Raw genomic sequence first — 25,787 nt, 5'->3', positions numbered from 1 at the left:
TATTAACTTGTTTTTCCTTCTTATTTCTCTTTTTATTTCATTGCTGGCTACATTGGCCCTCTGATGGTGTCTTTTGTTCTGTTGGCCTTTTTTCAGTCCAGTCTGCTGCTTCTCTTGGCTCAATGAAGAAGTGTGTGGTTCTGTTGTTTATTATGCAGAGCTTTGCAGGAAAAAGCAGCATATATTTCAGTCGCTGCGTTGTGATATTATGTTTGACATTGAGGAATAAGTTCCTATGCCATTGGACTGACGTATAGTCTGGTGAAGAGGAATACCTTGTTACCCTCTGTTAAAAACAGAGTCTGTAGTTCAATCAATCAATCAATCAATCAATCAAAAAATGTATAGAGCGCGCTACTCACCCGTTAGGGTCTCAAGGTGCTGGGGGGGGGGGGAGGGAGTCACTGTTCAAACAACCATGTCTTCAGTTTTTTTCTGAAGAGTAGGAGGTCCTGGGTCTTGTTGAGGTCAGTGGGGAGGGAGTTCCAGGCCTTGGGGGCGAGGTAGGAGAAGGATCTGCCTCCTGTGGTGGTGCGTTTGATGCAGGGGACTGTGGTGAGTGCGAGTTCGGCAGATCGGAGGTGGCGGATGGGAGTGTGGAAGTTCACTCTTTGGTTGACGTAGGCTGGGCCGTCGTTGTGGAGGGATTTGTGCGCTTGGATGAAGATTTTGAAGGTGATCCTCTTGTCGATGGGGATCCAGTGAAGGGATCTGAGGTGTGGTGAGATGTGTTCATGGCACGGGAGATCCAGGATGAGGCGTGCAGCTGTGTTCTTGATTCTCTGGACTTTGCGTTTGAGGGTGATGCCGGCGTAGAGGGCGTTACTGTAGTCTAGCCTGCTGCTGAGTGCGTGGGTGACGGTCTTTCTGGTCTCTATGGGAATCCATTTGAAGGTTTTTTTCAGCGTGCGGAGTGTGTTGAAACAGGAGGAGGTGACGGTGTTGATTTGCTGGGTCATGGAGAGGGAGGGGTCCAGGATGATGCCGAGGTTGTGTGCGTGGTTTGCGGGGGTAGGAGCGGGGCCTAGGGCTGTGGGCCACCAGGAGTCGTGCCATATGGTTTTGTTGGGTCCAAAAATTATTATTTCGGTTTTGTTGGAGTTGAGCTTGAGGTGGTTGGCTGTCATCCAGGTGGCGGTGTCGAGGAGTGCAGCGTGGAGGTTGGTTTTGGCAGTAGTAGGGTTGCGGGTGAGGGAGATGATGAGTTGGGTGTCGTCTGCGTAGGAGAGGATGGTGATTCCGTGTGGTCGGAGGATGTTGGCGAGCGGGGTCATGTAAATGTTGAAGAGGGTGGAGCTGAGGGAGGATCCCTGGGGGACACCGCAGATGATTTTGGTGGCAGTGGATTGGAAAGGAGGTAGTCGGACTTTTTGGGTTCTATCGGTGAGGAAGGAGGTGAGCCAGTCAAGGGCTTTGTGTCGAATCCCTGCGTTGTGGAGCTGTGTGCGGAGTGTGTGATGGCAGACTGTGTCAAAGGCCACGGAGAGGTCTAGGAGGATGAGTGCGATGGTCTCACCCTTGTCGACTCTGGTTCTGATGTCGTCAGTGCATGCGATGAGGGTGGTTTCCGTGCTGTGGTTCTTGCCGAAACCGGACTGGGAGGGGTCGAGTGTGTTGTTTTCCTCCAGGAAGTGGGATAGGCGTGTGTTTACTAGTTTTTCCACGACATTGGCGGGGAAAGGGAGGAGAGAGATGGGGCGGTAGTTGGTGAGGTCGTCCGGGTCAGCTTTGGGCTTTTTTTTTTTAGGAGTGCAGTGATTTCTGCATGCTTCCAGGGGTCTGGGAAGGTGGCAGTGTCGAATGAGGTGTTGATCATGTCGCGAAGCTTGGGGGCGATGGTGGGGCTGGCTTTGTTGTAGATGCGGTGGGGGCAGGTGTAGGAGGGGGATCCAGAGTGGATGGAGTTCATAGTTATTTCGGTTTCTTCGCCGGTGGTTAGGGCCCAGGTGGTAAGTAGGTTGAGGGGGTGCGGTGGGTGTGTGTGTTGTGAAACTATTGTGTTTGTCTAGGATTTTGCGGTGGAAGTGGTTTGAGAGGGAATCGCAAAGGAGTTGTGTGTGCGTGGGGTCTATGTTACTGGCTTTGGGTTTGGAGAGCTCTTTGATGATGGTAAAGAGTTCTTTGCTATCTATGCGGTCCTTGTAGTATGCTCTTTTGGTGGTGCGTATGAGTTGGTGGTGAGTTCGAATGGTGGTTTTGAGGGTGGAGAAGTTAGTGGTTGAGTGTTCCTGTCGCCAGGCTTTCTCAGCTTTGCGGCATTTGCGTTTGGAGTCTTGGAGTTCAGTGGTGAACCATGGGGCGTTCTTGATATTGCGGGTGGTGATGTTTTTTCTGAGGGGGGGTGAGTGTGTCTGCACAGGTGGTGATCCAATTTGTGAGGTTGTGGGCAGCAGTGTTGGGGTCGTTGGTGTGGGCGGGGGGGGGGTTCTTTGCCAGTTGGGAGTTCAGGTGTTCTGTGGGGATCTTGTCCCACAAGCGGTAGTGCGTGGTGTGTTGTTGGTGGTATGAGGAGGGGTTTGGCGAAGGAGAAATGGACGCAGTGGTGGTCGGTCCAGTGGAGTTCGGTGGTGTGGGTGTAGGTTATATGTTGGCTCGAAGTGAAGATTGCGTCTAGTGGGTGCTGTGACCAGTTGTTTGAGTCCGAGGTTGGTGAGGTTGTCTAGGAGGGAAGAGGAGTTGTGGTCTTGGGGGTTCTCAAGGTGAAAGTTAAAATCACCAAGGAGGATGTAGTCTGTGGAGATGAGTGCGTGAGGGCTGATGGTGTCGGCGATGGTGTCGCAGAAGGGGGGGGCGTGGCCCTGGGGGTCTGTATATGAGTGTACCCCCGAGGGTGGTATTATTGTTTATGTGGATTAGGAAGTGCATGTGTTCTGCGCTGTCGAGGGTGTCCTGTGTGTTGGTGGTGACCTTAATGGTGTCTTTGTGCAGGATGGCGATGCCACCTCTTGGTTTGTTTAGGCGGTCTTTGTGTTGGAGTTTGTATCCGTCAGGGGTGGCTGTGGCTATGTCGGCCTCAGATGAGTGGTTTGTCCAGGTTTCTGTGAGGAAGACGCAGGTGAGTTTGTTTTGATGAGGTCCCAGAGTTGTATGGCGTGCTTGTGTAGGGATCCGGTGTTGAGGAGTAGACAGTTGAGATGGTTGTGGGGGGTGTTGTTGTTGTGCTTTGTGCGATGGTGTTGGTGCTTGTGGTGGTGTTGTGGGTTGTGGAGGTGTTGTAGTGGAGTGTGTTGGGGTTTATTGAGGTGGGGCCTGTTGTGGTGTGTGGGCGTTGTGCGTGAGTCTGTTGTGTTGAGGTTGTGGTGTTTGGTGTTGGGGGTGGTGTGGAGCGTGTGGGTGACGGAGGTGTGAGAGGTGGAGCAGGAAAAACGTCAGGCATAACAGGTGAAGGGTCCTTGTGTGTGTATGTGGGGGGTTGCTTTGGGCGCATGCGGGGCGTGGTCCTGGGTTGAGGGAGTGGAGTGTTTGTGGAGTAGTGTTGTCTGGGGGGGGTCTTGGCTGGGGGGGCCAGGGGGACTGGCGCTGAGTGTGGTCCAGGCGCAGACGGGCGTGCCTCTGGCGCGCCAGCAGCACGGCTGCCATTAAAAGGGTGGGGTGGGAGGGTAGAGCAGCTGGGAGGAGGGAGGGAGGGCCAATGGGTGTGTGTGGGGGCGGGACCGCAGGGGAGGCAGTGGCAGGGGAAGCAGAGAACGGCCGGAGAAGGGAAAAACGGGCGGGGAGAGAGAGAGCGGAGCGAGAGCTGAGAAGGGGGAGGGAAGGGGGGCAGAAAGGCGCAGAGCCGAGGATCACAGGAGGAGTGGGGGGGCTATGAAAAAAATCTGCAAAATACGGAATACAAAAAATACGTACACGGCAACTACAAGAGTACAGTAATAGAAAAACACAAAAGGGTTACTTACACGGTAACCGGAGCTGCCTACCTCTAGGCACCAGGGATGAGGTGCAGGCGGGTGCCTGTGGGTGGAGGAGGGCCTCAAACTGCTGTCAAAGCAGCAGTCAGAGCAGCTCAGAGGCACAGGGGCAGGCTGGTGGAGCCAAGTGGACTCCTGGCCAGAACCAGGTCAGGGAGTCACACGGGGCTCCGTGCAGCGGCCACCATTAAGATGGTGGGGTGGGGAGGGGAGGGTGGAGCAGCTGGGAGGAGGGAGGGTTTGCACCCTGTCCAAAAAGGACCTTCACTCTAGTCAGGGCAAGGGAGCACCTGCTCACCCCATTAGTAACTTGGCTCAACCAGTCAGGCTTATCTCAGAGTCAATGTGTAAAGTATTTGTACACACACAACACCACACCACACCACACACCAGTTTAAAAGAATAGCCAATATTTATTGGAGTAAAACAAGACCATTATGACAAAAATCCAACATACACTAGCTAAGATACATATTTATAAAGATTAAATGTAGACTAGTGCTTAGAAACACAATACCTCCAGCTGGGGCTATCAGGACATCTTGACTAAGTCATTTCCACCAGTCCGACGCCACTTGCGAGGGAGTACAGGCCAGTCACATGGACCCCAGGTACATTACCTTGGAAAACAATTAATAAACAAAGACATTGCACGGAGTCGAGGAGGTGAGGCATCACTGCAGCTGGTGTGGCATTGGTTCCTTAATGCTACTAGGGAGGTGAAGCATCTGTTCCTTACTGTTTGGCTGGGGAGATAGGGTGGCAGTTCCTTACAGTTGCAAGGAAGGTGATGCAGTGTCTGTGGTGTGCAGGTCGGTTCCTTACGACTAGATAGGGTCGATGAATCCACTAGGTCAAGATAAGTGGCGTCAGTGTTGCTATGTCACAATCGCACCATGGGGCCACAGGTACTGCACAAAGACTGGTGCCACAGATATTGGTGATGCGGCTCTCTGGACTCAAGCTGTGGTAGGACTTTGGAGGTGCTGTGGTGGCATCAGGCCTGCGGCTCCGGTCGTGTTTGTTTCACTCAGAGGAGACCAGGGCTCCGGTGCAGGCAGCAGCGCGGAGTCGGACAGAGGCACCAGTTTCAAAGTCACTCTGGAGTCAATGTGCTTGGTTTCTTCTTGGTTGCACTAGAACTCGCTCCCAAGGGCCCACAAACTGGATTTGGCACCACATGGCAAGTCAGGACTCTCACAAAGAGAGCCCATTTGCTGGCAGGTGAAGTCTTTGATTTCCCTGAGACTTCTTAACAAGAGGAAAGCCCAGTCTAAGCCCCTGGAGAACCTTTGGAAATAGGATGTAGAAAGCAAAGTCCAGTTCTTTCATTCCCAGGACAGACGGAGCAAGCAGCTGTCCAGCACAGTAAAGCAACAGGCTGAGTGGCAGTTCCTCTTAGAGCATCCAGCTCTTCTTCCTGGCAGAATGTCCTCAGTCCATACGTATTCTAAATATGTGGTGTGAGAGGTCCGGTACTTATGCCTGTTTCAGTCTTGGAAGTAGGCAAACGTCAAAGAAAAGTCTTTGTAGTGCACAAGAAATGCCCTTCCCTGCCCTGGCCCCAAACACACCTCAGGGGATTGGAGAATACTTTGTGGGAGGACAAGCACAGCCCTATTCAGGTGCAAGTGCCAGCTACTCCTAGCACTCTAGCTCAGGAAGACCCATCGACGAGAGATGGGCCATTAGGTTATGCAGGGCACACCTCAGCTCCCCTTGTGTGACTGTCTAGAGTGAATGCACAAGTAGACCAACTGTCATCCTGACCCAGACATGTATTCAGCAGACAGACAATGGCCCAGAATGGTTAAGCAAGAAAATGTCCACTTTCTAAAAGTGGCATTTTCAAACTTACAGTTCAAAAAACAATTTTACCAAAAGATTTATTTTTAAATTGTGAGTTCAGAGAACCCAAACTCCACCCCTACCTGCTCCCAATGGGAAATTACACCTACAGATATTTCAGGGCAATCCCTACATTACTCTATGGGAGATGTTGACCTTGCAATAGTGAAAAACAAATTTAGCAGTATTTCACTTTCAGGACACGTACAATACACCAGTACATGTCCTACCTTTCAATACACTGCACCCTGCCCATGGGGGCTACCTAGAGCCTATTTTAGGGGTGACTTACATGTAATAAAAGGGAAGGTTGGGCCTGACAAGTGGGTGCACTTGCCAGGATGACATTGCAGTTTAAAACTACAAACACAGACACTGCAATGGCAGATCTGAGACATGTTTACAGGGCTACTCATCTGGGTGGCAAAATCCGTGCTGCAGGCTAACTAGCAGCATTTGATTTAAAGGCCCTGGGCACACACAGTGCACTTTACTAGGGACTTACTTGTAAATCAAATATGCCAATCATGGAGAAACCAATCATGGAGAAACCAATCAGCAATACCTTTACACAGGAAGCACTTGCATTCTAGCACTAGTCAGCAGTGGTAGAGTGCCCAGAGTCCTAAAGCCAGCAAAAACAAACTCTGTACAGGATCAAAAAACAGGAGGTCAGAAATAGAGAAGGGAACCCACACCAAGAGCTGACAGGTCTAACACCATTTCACCCTTGCAGATAGTAGTATAGTGTGGCATCTGTTTTTCAGCTCACATGCACTTCTCGTCTGGATGTTGCTCCTGGCCTCAGGGGTGGCACTGTAGCACTATGCACTTGCTCTGTTGAAAATAACCTTCACAGTTCTTTTGGTGACAATCGTTTGTGATCCACTCCTCTGGTAACAGCTCCATGCTCAGGTCTTCAAATATTTTTCAGGGAGACCCACTAATCTAATGTTGTTCTTTCTCAGTTGGTCTCCAGAGTCTACCCCCACACCTCCTTTGTTCAAGAATCTCCTCTTCAGTCTTGAGATCAACAACCAGTGCCTGTAGATCATGCACTGGTGATTCTACTTATTTGGCTCTTAAAGTGTCCTGGTACCCATTGGCCCAGGGCAGCTCAAGGGAGTTGGTTGGTCCTTATTTTGGTGTCACTTTTTTATGGAGTCTGATTTTACCATATTTGTGGTGAATGTGCAGCTCCCACTGTTAACCATGTGGCATATATGTCAGCTCTCACTTTTATGTTCATCTTCCTGGCATTTTAGTTAGTGGATTATTTCATCCGTTTCTCTGGAAATATGTCTGTTTGGTGGAACAAAGAGGGGTGAGAGGGAGTGAAATTGTACCCTGGTGTTCCTTCGGCCTCCCTGGTTGTGCATTAATTTAGGCCGCTCTGCCCTGCACTGCTTACTGCAATATCATAGCAGGCCCCAGGTGGTAACCCACAGCTCCCTTCTTGTAGTGCTGCATGTCACTGCCAGCTGCTAAACCTCTGCAGGAAGGTGGATCCGAGCAGCTGCAATTTACCTGATTTCGCTATGGTGCGTTTAATGGTTTCTAACTGCCAGCATACTTAAGGCAGGCGACCTCAGCCCAGTTCTTATTTTCTGGCGCTTCTCCCAACTACAGATCAGTTGCTAGTGAGTCTTCTCTGCTCCCCACCTTTGTCTGGGATCCTCTCCTAGAAGGACTTGGATAAGCGGAAACCACGCAGTCCCATTCTTACATTGGGCCCACACTCACCATTCACCCAGTCCCTTGCTGTCATTTTGTCTACGCGTGGGTCTCTACCACTTCCTCTTGTCGGTGGAAGGCGGACAGTTTAGTATTTTTAAACAGCTGTTGACTTCAGGATGTCTGGCGATTAGACTGCAGGCGCAGGAGCTCACCACAAATTTCTCTAGTCAGCTTTGTTGTCTTAGCCACACCCTTCATCGGATAAATCTTACTTCTAGTGTAAATAGAATAGTTCAATTAAACTTCCCATGATGAAACACAGGTATTTTCTAGTATCAAGTTCTTCATGAGCTTCAACATCGGGACTCCTTTTATTTATAGTCTAACTTTTTAGAAATCAGCATCTTTTTCTCAGCTTTCTTAGTTATGTCTTAAGACAGCGAGGATGGTGCATAGTGCTTGGAAAGCTTGGCAATGGTATTTTAAAATTATGGACCTTAAAAGATACACCTCTTTAGTGCCTTGAAGCCCTTCTTGTTGTTTTCTGTGACTCTCACTGTCGGCTATAGGAATGGGCAGAGATTGTGCACAGTGGGCAGCTCTTTTAGGATGATACATGTCTACTTTATCCCAGAAACAAGAGAAGTTTCAATTACTGAAGTCAACTTTATTAAAATATTTTTAGTTACAGGACTATTTCAGAATGGGAACGCTCACTAATTTGTACCTATGAGATTAATAGGTAAAGTCAAGTTTTGCCAAATAAAGGGATCACCTGCTGTAGACAGATTTGTATTATTTCATATGATGAAGACTTTCCTATTTAGGTCTTTTGAGTCGAAGACTAGATAACATTTCAGTCATCATCAGGTGTGTTACTTACTGTTACAGAGGACTTGGGGTCCAGTTGCACCTATTTGCAAGTGTTCAATTGTCATCCAGTCTGGTGTTCAGCAGGGTGGGGTTCAAATATCTGGTATAAGTGAAGCTCTCTAGTAGGATTTCATGCAAGTTAAATGCTGCCTCCTGTTGCAGTAGAGGCATATCATTTTGATATTGCGAGACATGGTGGTGTTTGACCCTATAGTTAGTTCTTTATTGCCCTGTCTGTTGTTGCCAGGATGTGGATGAGGACTCTGAGGGAGCATTCTAAAAACACAAGTGAGCCTAGGGCCACAATCATTTTAATGTCTTGCACTCTAACCCACAGGTAGAGCTGGAGCCTTTTCTATTTGACAAAGTCTTTCCTCATTTGATCTATCAAGCCTGATATATTATCATGGACAATAGATAGGGTGTTCCTGTTGATTAGGACACCCAGGTATTTCAACTTTCTGATATCTATTCAAATTGCAGGTTTATCAAGGCCGTATCTGATGTATTGGGAGTCAATGACATGACTTCACTCCTGGGTCAGTTAGATTTACACCCTGAGAAGGTGGAGAACAATCAATCAATCAATCAAAAAAATGTGTAGAGCGCCCTACTCACCCGTGAGGGTCTCAAGGCCCTGAGGGGAGGCAGGGGAATGGAAGTCGGGGGGGGGGGCAGGGAGGGTCACTGATCGAACAACCATGTCTTGGGGTTCTTTCTGAATACCAGGAGGTCTTTGGTTTTGGAAAGGTCGGTGGGGAGGGAGTTCCAGGTTTTGGGGGCGAGGTAGGAGAAATACCTGCCTCCTGTTTTGGTGCGTTGGATGCGGGGGACTGTGGCTAGGGCGAGATCGGCTGATCGGAGGTTGCGTTTGGGAGTGTGGAAGTTAACTCTTTCGTTGAGGTAGGTTGGGCCGGTGTTGTGGAGGGATTTGTGTGCGTGGATGAGGATCTTGAATGTGATTCTCTTGTCTATGGGGAGCCAGTGAAGGGATTTCAGGGGTGGTGAGATTCGTTCATGGCGGGGGAGGCCAAGGACGAGGCGTGCGGCTGTGTTCTGGATTCTCTGGAGTTTGCGTTTGAGTTTGAGTGTGGTGCCGGGATAGAGGGCATTACTGTAGTCCTGTCTGCTGCTGATGAGTGCGTGGGTGACTGTCTTTCTGGTTTCTGGGGGAATCCATTTGAATGATTTTTTTTAGAGTGCGGAGTGTGTGGAAGCAGGAGGAGGTTAGAGCATTGATTTGCTGTGTCATGGAGAGGGAGGGGTCAAGGATGATGCTGAGGTTGCGTGCGTGGTTTGCGGGGGTGGGTGCGGGCCTAGGGTGGTGGGCCACCAGGAGTCGTCCCTTGTGGTTTTGTTGGGGCCGAAGATGATGATCTCGGTTTTATCATTAGAAGACACTAGATTCTTCATAGCCATGATCCAACTTCTTAATTTGCTTCTTGTCAGTAAAATATCATCCGCATATAGCATACATTTAAGTTCTCCTACCTGGATATTTAGTCCTTTGATTTCTTCTGATGTCCTATTTGCTGTTGCTAATGGCTGTACAGCTATTAGAAAAACCGTGATGAAAGGAAGCACTCTTCTCTGGTACTTCTACCAATTTCAATATCCCAAAATAGAAACCCATTAAAGTAATACCTGGGCAGGAGGCTTTTGGTAGAAGCGCTGGACTATTGTAACAAAGATGCATCCTTAACCGATTGTAGATAGCCCAACCCTACTCAATCAAACACTTTCTCATTGTCAAGGAAGACTGCTATATTTTCTTCTGTATCTTTCCAAGAGCTCCATATTAAGTGCAACAATATCCTCGTGATTCTGCAGTATGAGGTTTAATTGCAAATGACACATGATTTTGATATATTATTTAAATAATTACTTTACCCCGCCTCATGGCCAGCACTTTCATGAGAATTTTCGTTTTGCAATTGAGGTGAGAAATAGGCTTATAATTGGTACATAATAGTGTGTTTTGTCAGGTTTGGGTGTTATTGAAATGTACGTTTTGTTGCAGTCCGGTCACAGATTAGCTTTGCGGTCCACCTTTCCCAATTGGAGGACAATCAAGGAGTTGGTTGCTTGGTAAAATTCTAGACGGAAACAGTCTAACTAAGAGCCATTCCTGTGGACCTTTCCTTAATAGCACCTCCTTCCTAAATGCAATTACGGAGTCTTATAGCTCACAATTTACATAGTCACGTAAATCTGTCAATAGTTTTGGAATCCGTAGACTGTTCATAAAGCTATCCTCCTGATAAGTATTGGCCGGTACTTCAGACATGTATAATCCTGCATAAAATAAGCAAAATTTTGTAATCTAGCGAATTCGACAGACGTTTGCCCTCATGGTCTTGTACTGCCGATATGGTGGTTGTGCCTCTCTCTGCTTCACTAATCTCCCCGCCTTTTCACCATGTTATTAGTTTTTTGGTTTAACCGATTTAGTGCTTTTTCCGTTATCATGAAGAATATCGTATCCAATTCAAATTGTTTATTCTTCAGAAGTCTCTGTTTATCCTCTGCGGCATGTAGTAGGTAATCCTTCCAGAAGGGTTTATATGCTAGATTCCAAAGCGAGCCTCTTATCTGCAGCCTTTTTACAAGCCATAAGGGAGTCTCTCATTAGTGTGTATCATATATATATGCATTTCCTGCTTCCCATAACCGTTGAGGTCAAGTCACTGGTGTGTTAAGTTATAGATACTCTTGAAGTATAACCTGCAATTTCTCCTTGACTAAGTTAAACATAGATACACTCATCTGCCAGGTTCGTATTTTGTGGTATTGGAAGTTGTAGGTCTAGTAATGTATACTGGTGAGTGGTCTGAACTCCGCCTATGCGTACATCACAGTCAAGAACCTTAGGGAAAGAAGTTCAGTTAACAAGGAAATAGTCTTCTGACTGAGGAAGAGATCACCTTTCTGACCCACTCTTGTTCTAATTTCTCAGATTCGGTTTTTGAAAGATGGGTCTCTTTTAGGAAAGCAATGTCGTTTTTTTTTGGGTTGAGTATGAAAGGAATTCTTCCGCCTTATTATTTTAAGAAAAAACATTCACATTTACGTCCTGTATGGCCAGTCCTTTTTGTGCAAGTAGTCCTCTTGCCAGTAGTGGTAAAAAGAGGTAGCAATTTTCCATGAAAGATTTATGTCACTTGGGTGAGTGTACCAGCTTGTATCGTGTATGGGAAGGAAACTTAATATATTGTTTTCAGCAATGCGACATAATCGTGTTGGTGTGTTTATCTTTAACATTTTAGTCGTTCTGAATCAGGTTGTTTGTAGACTGGGCAATTGTTCAGAAGGAACTAAACCGTCTATAACTCAGAGTGTGCACTAGAACACTGATCAGGTGTCTGGTCACCATTGTTATCGATGTATACATTACTAATACCTTTTGTGCCTACGGGGACCTCATAATTAGTGTATCCGATAATGTAAAGCAGACTGATTCCTACTGTGATATTCTGTGAGACAAGCTGTGACTTCATGGGTCAAGCAGATTACACTTTCAGCTAGGATCTAAGCTTGCCTCTGTCTTTAGGAAAGGGGCCTATAATTGCATTAAGGGATTGAGACAGCATTGCGTCTTGTTGGGGTTCAGTGGGTTGGGGACCTGTTTCCATACCTGCTGTCTGTTTTCGGGCTTTCCAGTGTCCTTGCCACTTTGCCTGGGTCGTGAAATTCTCTTGTCTTGCACAAGTTTATTTTGAATAAATATGGCACACCTGTGTACAATACAGCTTACCTATGGGAGAGGGCGTACATAATCATACGTTGTATTAAATCTGCCAGGCCGATAGTTGAGAGGCGTGACCTGCTGTGCCGGAATCAGTGATTCCGCAGAGAGGCTAGAAGCATGGATCTCCTCTTAGCATTTAACCCCTTCTCTGCCAGGCCTTTCCCCCCCTCAGATGCCAGGCCTTTCTTTGGCTATTTGGGTCAGTTCGCACTTAGGCCCTCATAACTTTTTGTCCACATAAGCTACCCACGCCAAATTTACATCCTTTTTTCCAACATCCTAGGGATTTTAGAGGTACCCAGAGTTTGTGGGTTCCCCTGAAGGAGATCAAGAAATTAGCCAAAATACAGCAAAAATTCCGTTTTTTTTTTTCTTTCTCAAAAAAATGGGAAAAAAGGGCTGCAGAAGAAGCCTTGTGTTTTTTTTCCCTGAAAATGGCATCAACAAAGGGTTTTGCGGTGCTAAAATCACCAGCTTCCCAGCTCTCAGGAACAGGCAGACTTGAATCAGAAAACCCAATTTTTCAACATAATTTTGGCATTTTACTGGGACATTCCCCATTTGTACTATTATTTGTGCTTTTAGCCTCCTTCCAGTTAGTAACAGAAATGGGTGTGAAACCAATGCTGGATCCCGGAAAGCAAAACATTTCTGAAACGTAGACAAAATTCTGAATTCACCAATGGGTCATATGTGTAAATCCTTCAAGGTTTTCCTACAGAAAATAACAGCTGAAATAAAATAAATATTTAAATTGAGATGGAAAAAACCACAAATGTTTCTTCACATTTTACTCTAACTTTTTACTGTGATGTCAAATTGTTTTAAAGCAATATACCATTACACCTGCTGGACTCTTCTGGTTGCGGGCATATATAGGGCTTGTAGGTTTATCAAGAACCCTGGGTACCCAGAGCCAATAAATAAGCTGCACCTTTCAATGGGTTTTCATTCTATACCGGGTATACAGCAATTCATTTGCTGAAATATAAAGTGTGAAAAATAGGTATCAAGGAAACCTTTGTATTTCCAAAATGGGCACAAGATAAGGTGCTGAGAAGCAGTGGTTGTTTGCACATCTCTGAATTCTGGGGTGCCCATACTAGCATGTGAATTACAGGGCATTTCTCAAATAGACGTCTTTTTTACACACTGTCTTACATTTGGAAGGTAAAAATGTAGAGAAAGACAAGGGGCAATAACACTTGTTCGGCTATTCTGTGTTCCCCCAAGTCTCCCAATAAAAATGGTACCTCACTTGCATGGGTAGGCCTAATGTCCGCGACAGGAAATGCAACATGGACACATCACATTTTTACATTGAAAACTGATGTGTTTTTTGCAAAGTGCCTAGCTGTAGATTTTGATCTCTAGCTCAGCCGGCACCTAGGGAAACCTACCAAACCTGTGCATTTTTTTAAAACTACACACCTAATAGAAATAGGTCGATCTGCCCCCAAAGAGAGCAGAAATTGCATAAAATAAATTTGCCCTGCTTGGGGAGGGACCCTTGCCTAATGGTTTGCTCCCCTTGCATGAAATTGGCACAAAAAAACAATCTGCGGTGCCTAATGGTTTCTGCCCCCAAGGGGGGGGGCAGAAATGGGCTAAAATAAATTTGCCCCCCCTGCCTACGGGGTCGCTCCCCTTGTGTGAAATGAACGCAAAAAATTAAAAATCCCTGGTGTCTAGTGGTTTCTGCCCCCAAGGGGGGGCAGATTGGCCTAATAAAAATAGGCCGATCTCACCCCACGGGGGGGGGGGCAGAAATGGCCTAAATACAATCTGTCCCCCATACATAAAAAAAAAATAAAGTAAAAAAATATATATCTATCTATCCATCCCTGGTGTCTAGGGGTTTCTGGTCCGCCTGGAGGCAGATCGGCCTAATTATAATAGGCTGATCTGCCCCCGGGGGGGGGGGGGCAGCAAAGGGCTAAAAATATTTTGCCCCCCTGGGGAGCGGCCCTTGCCCAAGGGGCCATTCCCCTTATGCGTAAGTATAAAAATAAAAAAATCCCTGGTGTCTAGTGGTTTCTGCCCCCCTTGGGGGAAGATTGGCCTAATAAAAATAGGCCTATCTCCCCCCAAGGGGGACAGAAATGGCCTAAATACAATTTGACCCCCAGGCGAGCCACGCTTGCCTAAGGGGTCGGTCCCCATATATAAAAACATCTATATATATATATATATATATATATATATATATTCCTAGTGTCCAGGGTTTTCTACCCCCCGGGGGCAGATCGGCCTAATTAAAATAGGTTGATCTGCTCCCAGGGGGTGCAGAAAAGTCCTAAAAATATTTTGTGCCCCTGGGGAGCGTCATTTGGCTAAGGGGCCTCCCCTTATACGTAAGTATACCAAAAAACAATTCCCTGGTGGCTAGTTGGCATGCGATCGGGCAGCAGAAATGCTTGCAGAGACATGAAAGGAAAGAAAAATTATTTCCTTTCATGCCTCTGCCTGCCCCCTCCGCCCGAGCGGAAGAGAACTGCTGAGCATTTCTCTTCCACATCGAACTGGAAGCATGCTTCCAGCACAATGGGAGGTGACCTCTGATGAGGTCATCAAGCGATTGCGTGCTGACGACATCAAACATCTCTGGGGGAGAATCGGGGGGGTGGAGGTTAGGAGTGGAAGGGGAAGCGATTCCCCTTCCATCCCTGACTGGGGGGTGTGGGAGGGAGGCCCACGGGGGAGCGCTAGTGCTCCCCCTGTGGGCCGGGTGCAGGACAAGTTGGTCTCATCCCCGGCACACGGGAACCATGTGCGAGAACGAGACCAGCTAGTACCGGGCACCCTAGGGGTTGATATACGTTTTATAGTAAAAAGTACATGCCTGAAATTACTCTGAACCTTCACGAGAAATGGCAAATAACATTGGTTAATATTTCCTTGTGCCTTACTTATTTCTAAGATGTTAACTGATTTACTATTTTTTTTGTTTAGTTCTAAGTGAAAAATAGAATTTATAAATATATTTCATTGAGAGGACATGACAACTGTACGACACGAGTGGAGAGGAAGCTCACTGGCAGCCCATAATCCATAGGGGCCGGTCACAATCTGTGGCCAGTTTCTGAGGAGGTTTGTACACGTCTGACATTGAGCTCCTGCCTGGCGATGGTCATCAGCCAGCTCCATGCAAGAGGTCTTTGTTGGATATAGGACGCACAGCTACACACCACAAACGCCTTAGAGGAAAATCCTGACCCTGGGGTCAAACAAGCATTTGAAATGCAATAAGTTTTGCATTTGCTTGAGTTGGATCTATTGGCGTTGTAAATGCATAACTGGACTTTTCTTGACGCATAAATTGGTCAACTCTGCCTCATAATTTGGTCCTCTCTGCCACATAATTCCAGTTGCCCCGCATATAACTGGGAAAAAAAACACACATTCATATGAAGCTCATTAAAGAGAATGACCAATGAGGCAGGAATCCCTGCAACTCAATCAACTAATCAGCTCTTTCACCTGGACAGTTGTAATGCTGTCATGGTTATCATAATGATATACCATGCACCCAGTACTGAAATGCACCACAGACATTTATTGCAAATCACCACAAGAGTCAAACTAATTGTTTTTCAAAAACACTGACGAACTCTCATCTGTCTCTCTGAGAGTTGATTTGTTGATTAATTCAGTTGCAGGAATTCTTGCCTCATTGGTCACTCTCTTTAATGAGTTTCATTTGAATGTGTGCTTTTCCAGATATTAAACCCAGGTTCACTATAAGATTTGGGTTGCTCTTGTAATTAATTCAGCTGCATATATCTAAAGCACTTCAATTTACCATATTCCTCTCTCTGCAGCACAAAATGAAAATATTGCCATTATTTATAAAAACATTTATTGTCGTTGTTATTTTTGGGTCTCCCCCTCCCCAACCTAGTGCGGGGACCAAGAGATGACCTAGACAGAAAGAGCCCACTGTGCTGAATATTTTGATGGTGGTCCCATTGTCCTAGGACCACCATAACATGAGTTATGGGCAAAAATGTTTTGTAAAAGGAATGCCCTGCAAAGCATTATGGGACGATTTCCCAAGTGAAGCGAATATTGTAGCATCTTGATTGTAAAGCTCAGAACATCCCCTGGAAGATACCATAATAAAAATAGCATTTGTAAGAAAAATGGTCATGTATCTATATGTTCAGCCCCTAGAGGGCATAACAACATGAAACCAGAATGGCAGAAAGTAATGCAGTGTACCCATATATGTAGCCCCTAGAGGGCATAGTGCCTTAAACAATTTCAGGCCTACTGCAATACTATTGCAAACAAGGCCCTTAAGACACAAACTACTCCCAGCTGTAAAATAAAGGTTTCAGCCATGAGAGAGCTTAAAAATATGCTGAATGATGGGAGTGGTTACTATTTTGGGCCCCCCTCCCAAGTCAGGGTGGGGACTCCCGAGATAACCTAGACAGAAGAAGTGCATCGTGCTGAATGGTTTGATGGTTGTCATAGGACCACCACAGGCTGGGCAAAGAAAATGCCCAGCGAAGCGTTATGGGGTGTGTTTACCAAGTGCAGTGAATATTGTAGTATTGGCTCGCCTGCTTTCAGGATTTCTGCGTTTATTTGTGTTTTTAAATGTTTCAGATTGTATATTTTTCAACTGGTAAACTTGTAAAGTGGTCATCCTGTAAAGCGTTCCTTTGATCGAGGTCCCACTATATGAAACTTCAGGTAGTCACTCCGATTGAGTTTGGGCTATATAAAACTGCGGCGCTCCTCCAATCGAGTTTGTGCCAAATGAACCTTTTAAAAAAATTAAAATAAATAAAAAAGAACCCCCTCCAGCTTGCAGCCTTTGTGCGCGGACACCACAAATAAACAGCGGCATTCCCAAAATAAGGAAGAGGAAGAAACCACATTCAGCCACACAGTACAAAGCAGTGAGGCACAAAAAAAAATAGTGCACCACACTATGGTATCTGGCTCATCGTGCAATAATCCTTGTAACAGGGTCAGTCTGCAAGATGTAATAAAGCAGCCTCAAAGGGGGACAAACTTAAAGCATTTACCTAAGAAATCGAGGGAATTTTGAAAGTCAGGCCCAGGAATGAATGAATGAATGAATGAAAGTGATGGGATTGAGATGGGCTTGGTTAAAGCCCACAGAGTAGATTACAACATGTCGAAGAGCAGCGCCTCCGTGCTGCTAAGCTTGACCTAAAAAGAAGGGTCAGGTAAAGGTCTACGCTATTCGTTGGTGCTTCTCAGTCTGACGTGAAGCCTAATTGTAGCGCATCATTGAGTTGTCTGCTGATTAAGCATCAGTACGATCCACAGCCACACTATAAATGTGCAGTGCTAATTCATATCAAATCAAAAAACATATTTATATAGCGAGGCAAGTTACCCGCAAGAGTATCCAGACCGTATGGAAAAAAAGTGAAAAAAAAAAAAAAAAAAATACAATAATAACATAACAGATGGGCAGGTTTTTTTTTTTTCCCCCCAATGTTATTTTTGAGTTTATTGGGACTGGGGTATGGTGAACAGGGGACACACACTAAGAAGACACCGATATTTGTCATGTATAGTATGCAACTATCAAAGCTCAAAAACAGTGGTAAAGACAGGTGCATGGGTTTTGACTTGACCCTGTCCGGCCCTGCTGCTTTGAACATGACCAGTATTGAGCAATGCATGTCGTGCTTGGTGCTCGGTTATTTGATGGAACCACGCATGCCATTACTACACGTGCCTTTACAACGCATCCATTAAACACATATCCCTTTTCCACACAAACTTTTACCATGCATATGCCTTTACCACGTATGCCTTTACAATGAAAATGTAAGTATTTTGCACGTAAAAAATATATATATATATATATAATAAATATAAATTAAATATTTCTGCTGATACTTTAAAAGCAGAAAAATTGTCGCACCCAACGTGTCGGCTTCTTAAAGCAAAAAAGCTTTATTACAAAATAAACTCAACAGGCATTTCTTAATAGCTGAACTCAGCAAGCATTTCTTAATGGCAACGTGTTTCGACACCAGCATGTCTTCATCCCAGCCACTCTAGGGCTCTTCAAAGAGTAATGGGCATACATCAAGTGTTGTAACTTCCTAAGCCCTCTTCCAAGTCTTGTGTTGAAACCACTAGCAAGAAGTTTTAAAGTTCCACCTTTTAAGTTCTGCAAGATGTCAGCGAGGTGGGGTACTGAGACAGGGCATACATTTAGGGGGACAGATCTAAAATAAATATTCATAGCCACTGCCCACATCTCCTGCAAAAGTATAAGCTGGTGGTGATTGATGAACTCTCCTCACTCTGGATCTGCTAACTTGGTTTGCATGCCTCCCACATTCCATGATTTTACTCTAAAGAAGTTTTCACCAGATGGCCCACTCAGTCCTCAACCCTTAACTAATAGAACTCTTGACTTCCAGAGTAGAGTTCATCTTTACCTTTCAAGGCAGCATCTCTTATGTCATCTCTCATAGTGCTGGCCACCGGGTCTTGTACCATAAGTGCTCCAGACATACCATCCAAGTCACCTTGCGACTTTACGCTTTTCTGCTGCCAAGCTCTACTAGGTTGGCATGCTCACCTTTATTGTTGGGATAGTGTAAATGAGTGAAAGAATTACAAACAGTTTTAGTCGGGTGGTCTCCTATAGAGTTAGGCGAAGTGTTTTAAGTCTAATATGTGAGCTTGAGTTGGGCATAAATCTTAACTCAATGGCTATCAGCTCATCCACCAGTGTGCAGCTCTTAAGTTTCAGCCTATGTAATCAGAATGAAATCCTATTGGGCTACATCGGGTGGCATGGAAATATTGTCCCTAATTATAGATGTACATCCCCTGGTATGGCAAAGCCAGTGAATTGCTTTGTTCGCACAGGAGTCTTGGGTTTCTCTGCCTCCACACGGAAGTCTAGGGACATTTATCAAGTAAATGTCGCTAGACAGTCAAGTAGCCTCCGTATCATTAGTTGAGCCATGATTGCCAAGGGGGTTCTGACCTCTCTGTCGGATGGTTGTCCAATTAAATTGGGTTCTATATATCGTATTCTGCTTAAGAGTGTATCTTTCCTGAATGAACTCCCCACTTTCAAAGCTAGAGGGTATTGCAGGTGCTTTACCGGGAAAGCCTTTCTTGCCCAGAGCTAAATCTGAACCCATTTCGCGACCTGAACTTGTGGGCAAAACTTTCCTGCTGTGCTGGGTCACTAGTTTATCAACATCTATCAACATTTATTTTGGTGCAAATGTTTTCTACCAATAATGATAGTTTGGCCACCTTCTCTCCTAGTTCATTAGCTAGCCTGATCATGCACTCACACAAACCTTTTATATCTCCCCTTAGTCGCTGGAACTGTGCAAGAGCTTCCCCTAATTTAGCCTGACTAACATCTGTTAATTCTACAGGCTTTGTCAAATCAGGTGGGTCTTGCTTATCTAGTGGATCCGCTACTTCAGTGGCTAGAGAAGCAAAGCGATTGCCGCATTCAGTGTTGATTACGGAAGTGCTTTCCACCTGAGTTTGGCCCGAAAAATGCAATTGGTTCGCTATCGATGTGCATTCTACTTGAGACTCTTCACAAGGAGAGGGACTGACAATCTACCTTAAGCCAGCTACGTTGCCATGGCTAGAAGGATATTTTTTAAAATATCAATGAATACCTTAAGGTGATAGACTCTCAATCCCTTAGGATGGGGGAAAATCGGAATTATTTGTTGCCAATAAGCCCTTCACTTCCACAATTAAGTCGTCTATTTCATTCAAGGTACAATTTTCTGCGGAGTGCCTAGGAATCTTGCTTAAGCCACTGTCCCCAAGAGATTCTCAGTGGCATTCTCAGTAATGCACCCATACCAAACTGTACATGACCTTGATGGGGTCCGGGATCCTGCTGAGATGCAAGACTGCAGAGCGACTCAACCTCATTTCCTTTGCTTTCAGTGTACACACAGGGAGCGTAGACTATCTGCTGGCTGAATTTTCACAACTGTTTAAAGGCATTGGCTGACTGAAGGACCATCTCGTACACCTACACATTGATGAGTCGATTAAGCCAGTCGCATTGAAGCATCGTTGCGTGCATTCCACCTTCGACCAAAGGTAGAAAAATCGTTGGGAAAGCTGGAACAAGCAGACATTATTGAGCGGGTGGAAGGCCCAATGCCCTGGGTGTCCCTGACCGTTGTCACTCACAAGCCCATACAACAGGGTGAAGTCAGGATATGCATGGACACGCATCTGCCCAACCTAGCCATAAAACATTATTGACACCCAATACCTATGGCTGATGACCTTGTTGCTGAGGTAGCGGATTGAGATGGTTCTCCAAAATAGATTCGCGAGCTGGATATCATCAACTACTCTTAGCCCCAGAATCAAGGACACTTTCTACCCATGACAGCTTAAGGAGGTACAAGCGCTGCAACTTTGGGGTACGAAGTGCGGTAGAAGTATTCCAGGATACTATCCTAGGGGGGTGCTGACAGGACTAAAAGGGGTCATCATCAGCGATGACAGCCGGGAGCATGCTTCAACCATAGAATCACATCTTCACCGTTTAAAAGCAACATTCAAACGATTACAAGAGAGTGGACTTACTCGACATAGAGAGAAATGTGCGTTCCTGCAAAAGGAAGTTGCTTTCTTCGGCTATAGATTCTCAGGAGAAGGAATCATGCCAGATCCAGCAAAGGTTCGGAACATTCAGTCAGCCCCAGCACCCACCAACATATCGGGCATCCCCAGTTTCCTGGGAATGGTTACCTACTGCGGCCAATTCTTTTGAGATCTCACTACCCTAACCGCCCCTCTGAGAGAGCTGACTTTGATCTCAACAAAGAGTCAGAACTGTCAGTAGACGCCAGTCCCACCGGCCTGGAAACTGTCTTATCTCAGAAACAGGATGATGGCGAGTGGGCTCCATTGGCGTATGCCAGCCGGGCACTAACAGACACAGAACAACTGTATTCTCACACCGAGAAAGAAGCCATTGATGTCCACTGGAGCTGTTGCCATTTTCACTTATTCATTCCAGCCAGCCATTCAATGTTCACACGGAACACAAGTCGCTAATACCCCTCTTCAATGGGTCCTCGTCTAAGCCACCTCCCAGGATTGAGTATTGGATCTTACAGCTGCAGGACTATCACTTCTCAGTGGTGTAGTGACTAGGAACCCAGAATGTAGCAGACTACCTATCACGGCATGCAAGGCCAGCAATGTTGAGTGAGGCCTTTGATGCTGAAGAAATGGAGGAGTATGTGCATCTGGTGTGGGAGCGATCAAGGCCCCTTCCCATTTCCTTGGAAGACATCAGAGCAGCAACCAAATCTGATGAGTGCCATCAGCTGGCTACATCTGATAATTCTTCTGGAAACTGACATCTACTCCAACACAATGTAGTTCGCACAGAATCAGGCATGAACTGTCCCTGTCCCCCGAGGGATGCCTCCTAAGAGGTCATAGATTAGTGATTCTGACATCACCACAGAGAAGAGTAGTGGAACTGGCAAACTCCACACACCAAGGTGTGGTGAAACAAAGTCCAGGCTCAGAAGCAAGGTGTGGTTTCCAGGTTTGGATGATTGTGAGACACTGCTCAATGTATCAAGCGCTGGTCCAGCTGAACCACCCACACCTTTCATCACGGAAACAAACCCCTCAAGACCATGTTTCAGAGCCAGTGCAGACTTTGGGAGCCTGCCTGACGGTTGCCATATGCTTGTAGTGATTGATGATTTCTCAAAGTACCCGATGTGGAAATCATAGACTCAACTACGGCAGCTCAGAACATTCCCTGTCTGGAGAAAATAATGGCCACTCACGGGTTACTGAATGCACTTAGAACAGACAATGGTACTCTATTCTCCAGTCAAGAATTCGCTGAGGATCTAGTGTCTAAAGTCATCAATCACAGGAAGATCACTCCTCGCTGGCCAATGGCAAATCAGAGCGATTCATGAGAACTCTAAAGTCCTAAGAATCACTTTGGCCTCCAATCAGAATATAGAATGTGTAGGCCATAGGCCAGATCTTTGTTTGTCTCGAAGTCTTAGTTTTGTTTTTTCTTTTCTCCAGGGAGAAGAAGAAATGTTATGTTTGCAATGGCCACGCTCATTTGGTGTTCCCTGCCTCGTCTGGACATGGTGTTAATGGCCGTGACGAGGTGTGGCTAGTTAATAAAGAAGCCTGGGGACCTGCACCTAATGGTGAAAACAAACAATTGTGTGTGCGTGTCTTCTTGTGCTGCGCTCCAACCTACACTGCTGTGCAACAGAACACCGCCTGACACACATAGTCAGTGGAGCCCCTCTCTGCTGGCAAGGCAATATTCGTCTTTTACATGCAAACAAATGATCTGTGAGGTTGTCTGGCTTGGTGTAAAAGCTTTAACATGCTGAACAATGAGGCAGTGGTTTAGTGCTCTGGTTCCCCCCTCGAGCCAAACGCCAGTGATGAAATGGAATTAAGACTACGCAGCCATGGTATTGGCACCCTTGATATTCGATAGTGCCAGATGCCTGCTTCTGAGCAAAACATTGGGGCCGACATTTATTCTTTTACAAATTAAGCATTGTCACGTTGTGGTCTGTGGAAGCACTATCTTGTCCTTCTGGTGTCCCAAGCCTGCCGAAGCACAGACTAAGCTGTCAAATTATGATGATTTACGCTTTACTAGTGGTTACTGCCTTTCCTCTGCAGCTGATGACTGTTCAGTGATGTGTGCCCACATAATCAGTCAGAAAGCTTTGTGGCACCCTTGTGAGGTGTAGGGGAGGAATTGCCCCTAGGCTTCCAACCTCTTTTGACTCGCAAGGGATCACAATGTGCGCATCAGAAATCATAATGGCAATTATGAATTAAACTTTTGTGCGTTGCAAATTACTCAATCGGATTAAGAAACTACTACAACTGTTAAGCAACGTGCTCTTTCACTCATTCTGAATTTGAATCCATACTCTGTAAATAGTTTGCCTAAATAATCTCATTTGTTTTGTAGGGCGCATGGGAATTAATTTCCATCATCCTGGAACCGAAAACATAATGGCACTAAATAGTAAGTTTATTTCTGCTAAAATTTGACCACACCCATGTTTCTGTTACTGTAATTGAATGTTGTGCATCCATTGAAAACTATTTAGTTTAGGTTTTCTGTGTCCTGGTTGAAGTGTGGCCTGAACAGGCATCTGAATGGCAACAGCACACCCTCTAAAATTTCAGTACTGCGACTGGAGCCAATAATTTGTTTCATTTAAAAATTGTTGCACATGTGAATTCATTACATGCCTTAGCCTTGGCATAGATACAAATATTTTTGGGAAACCGAAACTGCATTTAATCTGATTAGACTATTTCTGTAATTAGCTTTAGGAAAAGTGCAAGGCATGTAATAATGATGTTATGTACTATTTATATGCTCTTATACCTCGTGTAAAACAAATTATTCATTCTTTGGGCACATTTCTACTTCGTAGCAGATTGGAAAAATTTCTAGAGCTCAGTTTCTCAGATGAGTGCAATGGGTGGGGGGATCTTTGCATGCGTCTCGTATCTCCTGCGTCCACCCTTTGCACAAGTGGCCGCTTAGAATTATTTTCTTCTTATTGCTTGGGTGTCAAAGTTGCTTTCTCTTTCAAGCAGAAAATCATTCTCGCTGTAAGGAGAATTTTGTCTTTCTTTTTGTCATTATTGTTGGAACTTTGCCCTTTCTGCAGAGTTACCCTGGATTTTTTTGCTGAACCCTATTTTTGCTGGCTGTAGAAGAACTCTGTGCACTTTACCCCCTACTAACTAGTAGTAAAGTGCTTTTAACTTGCTAACATTGGTATACACTAGATTGGTTTATTTAATTTATACAAGTCCCTAGTATATAGTATCATGCGTACCCAAGGGCTGTAGTAAATGCTATCAGTGGACTGCAGCACTCGTGCCATCTACTGCAGGTGCACTGTAAAGCATGTCTCCAGGCCTACCATTGCAGTCTGGCTGTGCTCTTTTTGACAGGCCTAAACCTTTTTATATATTAGTAAGTCACGCCTAAGAAGGCTTTATTTTCCATAAGGCAGGCTGCATGGTATTTAAAAGAATGACATGTAGCAATTTAAAGTTAAACATGGCTGTAGTGAGGAGACCCTGAAAGCTAGTTTCACTATTGCAGGGTTGGCTGTTCCATAGGAAAACATTGGAATACAATATTACGTTTAATCAGTGTTATCTGTGGCTTGTAAATGGTTACAAATTTAATTTGTGGAAGTATTGAAATGTAAATTACAAGCCCAATTCACTGGTACTGTCAGATTCGTAATTAGTATTTTAGAAATGGAACTTTTTTTAAAGCTATGTTCCCCTGAAGCGAAATCCGCATATTTCTCTCCCACTTCCGCCAGACAGTAATTAGAATTTGAATAGGTGTGAATGAGGTGTGAACTTGGTCCCAGGAACAAACAATAGGCTGACCTGAATGAGCAGGGTGAGGCTGTGAAGATCCTGTTTGACATTCAAGTGTTAAATCTTGCTTGAATGTCACATCCTGCTTAACATGTGAGCTGGGGTTTTCATATGACAGTTAGGATACACTTCAAAGAGGCCTCTCCAGTTACAAGCAAATGCTATTTGACACTTGGTCATGGCCCTTTTTTGTCCCCACTACCTCCAGCCAGGCAGGCCACAATCACAGTGAGCCTCTTTTTGACATTACAATTTCACAATCTATTTGACAAGTCAGCTGGGTCTTCATTTAACACTTGATGTGCACTTCAAACGAGGAAGATGGAATATAAAAGCAACTTTTGTGATTACCCTGCCTGTTTGCTGAAAACGCAACCTTTTTCTAGCAGACTTCTGACTCTGAGGTTGTTTTGGGTACAGGGCCTGCCTCAAAATTTTAGTGTTAGGTGTGGGAGGCCACTAGGAGTACCATAGTACACTCCTCACACACATACCGAGCCCTCAGAGTCTAGGCCTAGTGTGCCCGAAGAATTCATCCACCTTAAAAATTCCTAAAATATGTATGGTTAAGCTTAGGAACTTTTACCCCATTAGTAACAGAGCCCCTAGAAGTCATTTCCACCCAATGGCTCATGCCAGGCATAAATGAGGCATCTCCAGGCCCAGGCACCCACCTCAGAACACTTTTTGATCTGTGGAAGAACGGAAGAGGAATTGACCTGCTGTGTAAGACTTGAGAAGAGCCCTTACAACTGGACCTGTTCTTCCTCTTGTACCCAAGACAAAGATGTGGTTCCGGGGGTCATAGGACTGACCTGTTGTTAAAGCTACAGGGACATGACAAGCTGGCCTTCTCCTCCAGTTGCCCAGCTGACCATTTGCAACTGGACCTGGTCTGGACTCTCCGATTGGCCTCTGCCTGTCACCCTGTGATTCTCCAAGTGCCTCTCTTGAGTCAGAAGGTAAAATCTTTGATCAAAATGAACCTGGTTAGTGTATCCGACCCATGCCCCATCACAGTAATTGTGCCTTGTTCTAACTCAACCACTGCCTTCTAAATTAATATCTTCGGTTTGCCTTATTGGATTTTGACATTTTGATGTCATTTTTATTGAATTTTACTCTTTGTAATTCATTTGGGATTTTTGCTAGTATTTTGACTTTATTAGTGCGTTTGTACTGCATAAATACTTTACACATTGCCTTTAACTTAAGCCTAACTTCTCTATGCCATAGCTACCAGGAGGTTGAGCTCAGATTTATATAGTGATTTTAGTTCCTCACCCTGA

At 45.4% G+C, this 25,787-nt stretch overlaps 1 protein-coding gene across 8 annotated transcripts in view; it reads left to right on the top strand.

Annotated features, from left to right (window-relative positions):
* Nucleotides 1-25,787, top strand: part of CPEB3 (cytoplasmic polyadenylation element binding protein 3) — a 543,123-nt gene that overhangs the window by 244,955 nt on the left and 272,381 nt on the right. For all 8 annotated transcript variants that reach the window (XM_069239797.1, XM_069239803.1, XM_069239805.1 and 5 more), the window contains exon 4: nucleotides 23,051-23,107. In XM_069239797.1, coding sequence (XP_069095898.1) covers nucleotides 23,051-23,107 — 57 coding nt within the window. The remainder of the gene's footprint in view (nucleotides 1-23,050; nucleotides 23,108-25,787) is intronic.

The sequence above is a fragment of the Pleurodeles waltl genome, chromosome 6 (genome assembly GCF_031143425.1).
Source record: "Pleurodeles waltl isolate 20211129_DDA chromosome 6, aPleWal1.hap1.20221129, whole genome shotgun sequence".
In the NCBI taxonomy this organism is placed as follows: Eukaryota; Metazoa; Chordata; class Amphibia; order Caudata; family Salamandridae; genus Pleurodeles; species Pleurodeles waltl.
The sequence above is the reverse complement of the archived record's forward strand: the minus strand, read 5'-3'. Positions and strand labels throughout refer to the sequence as shown.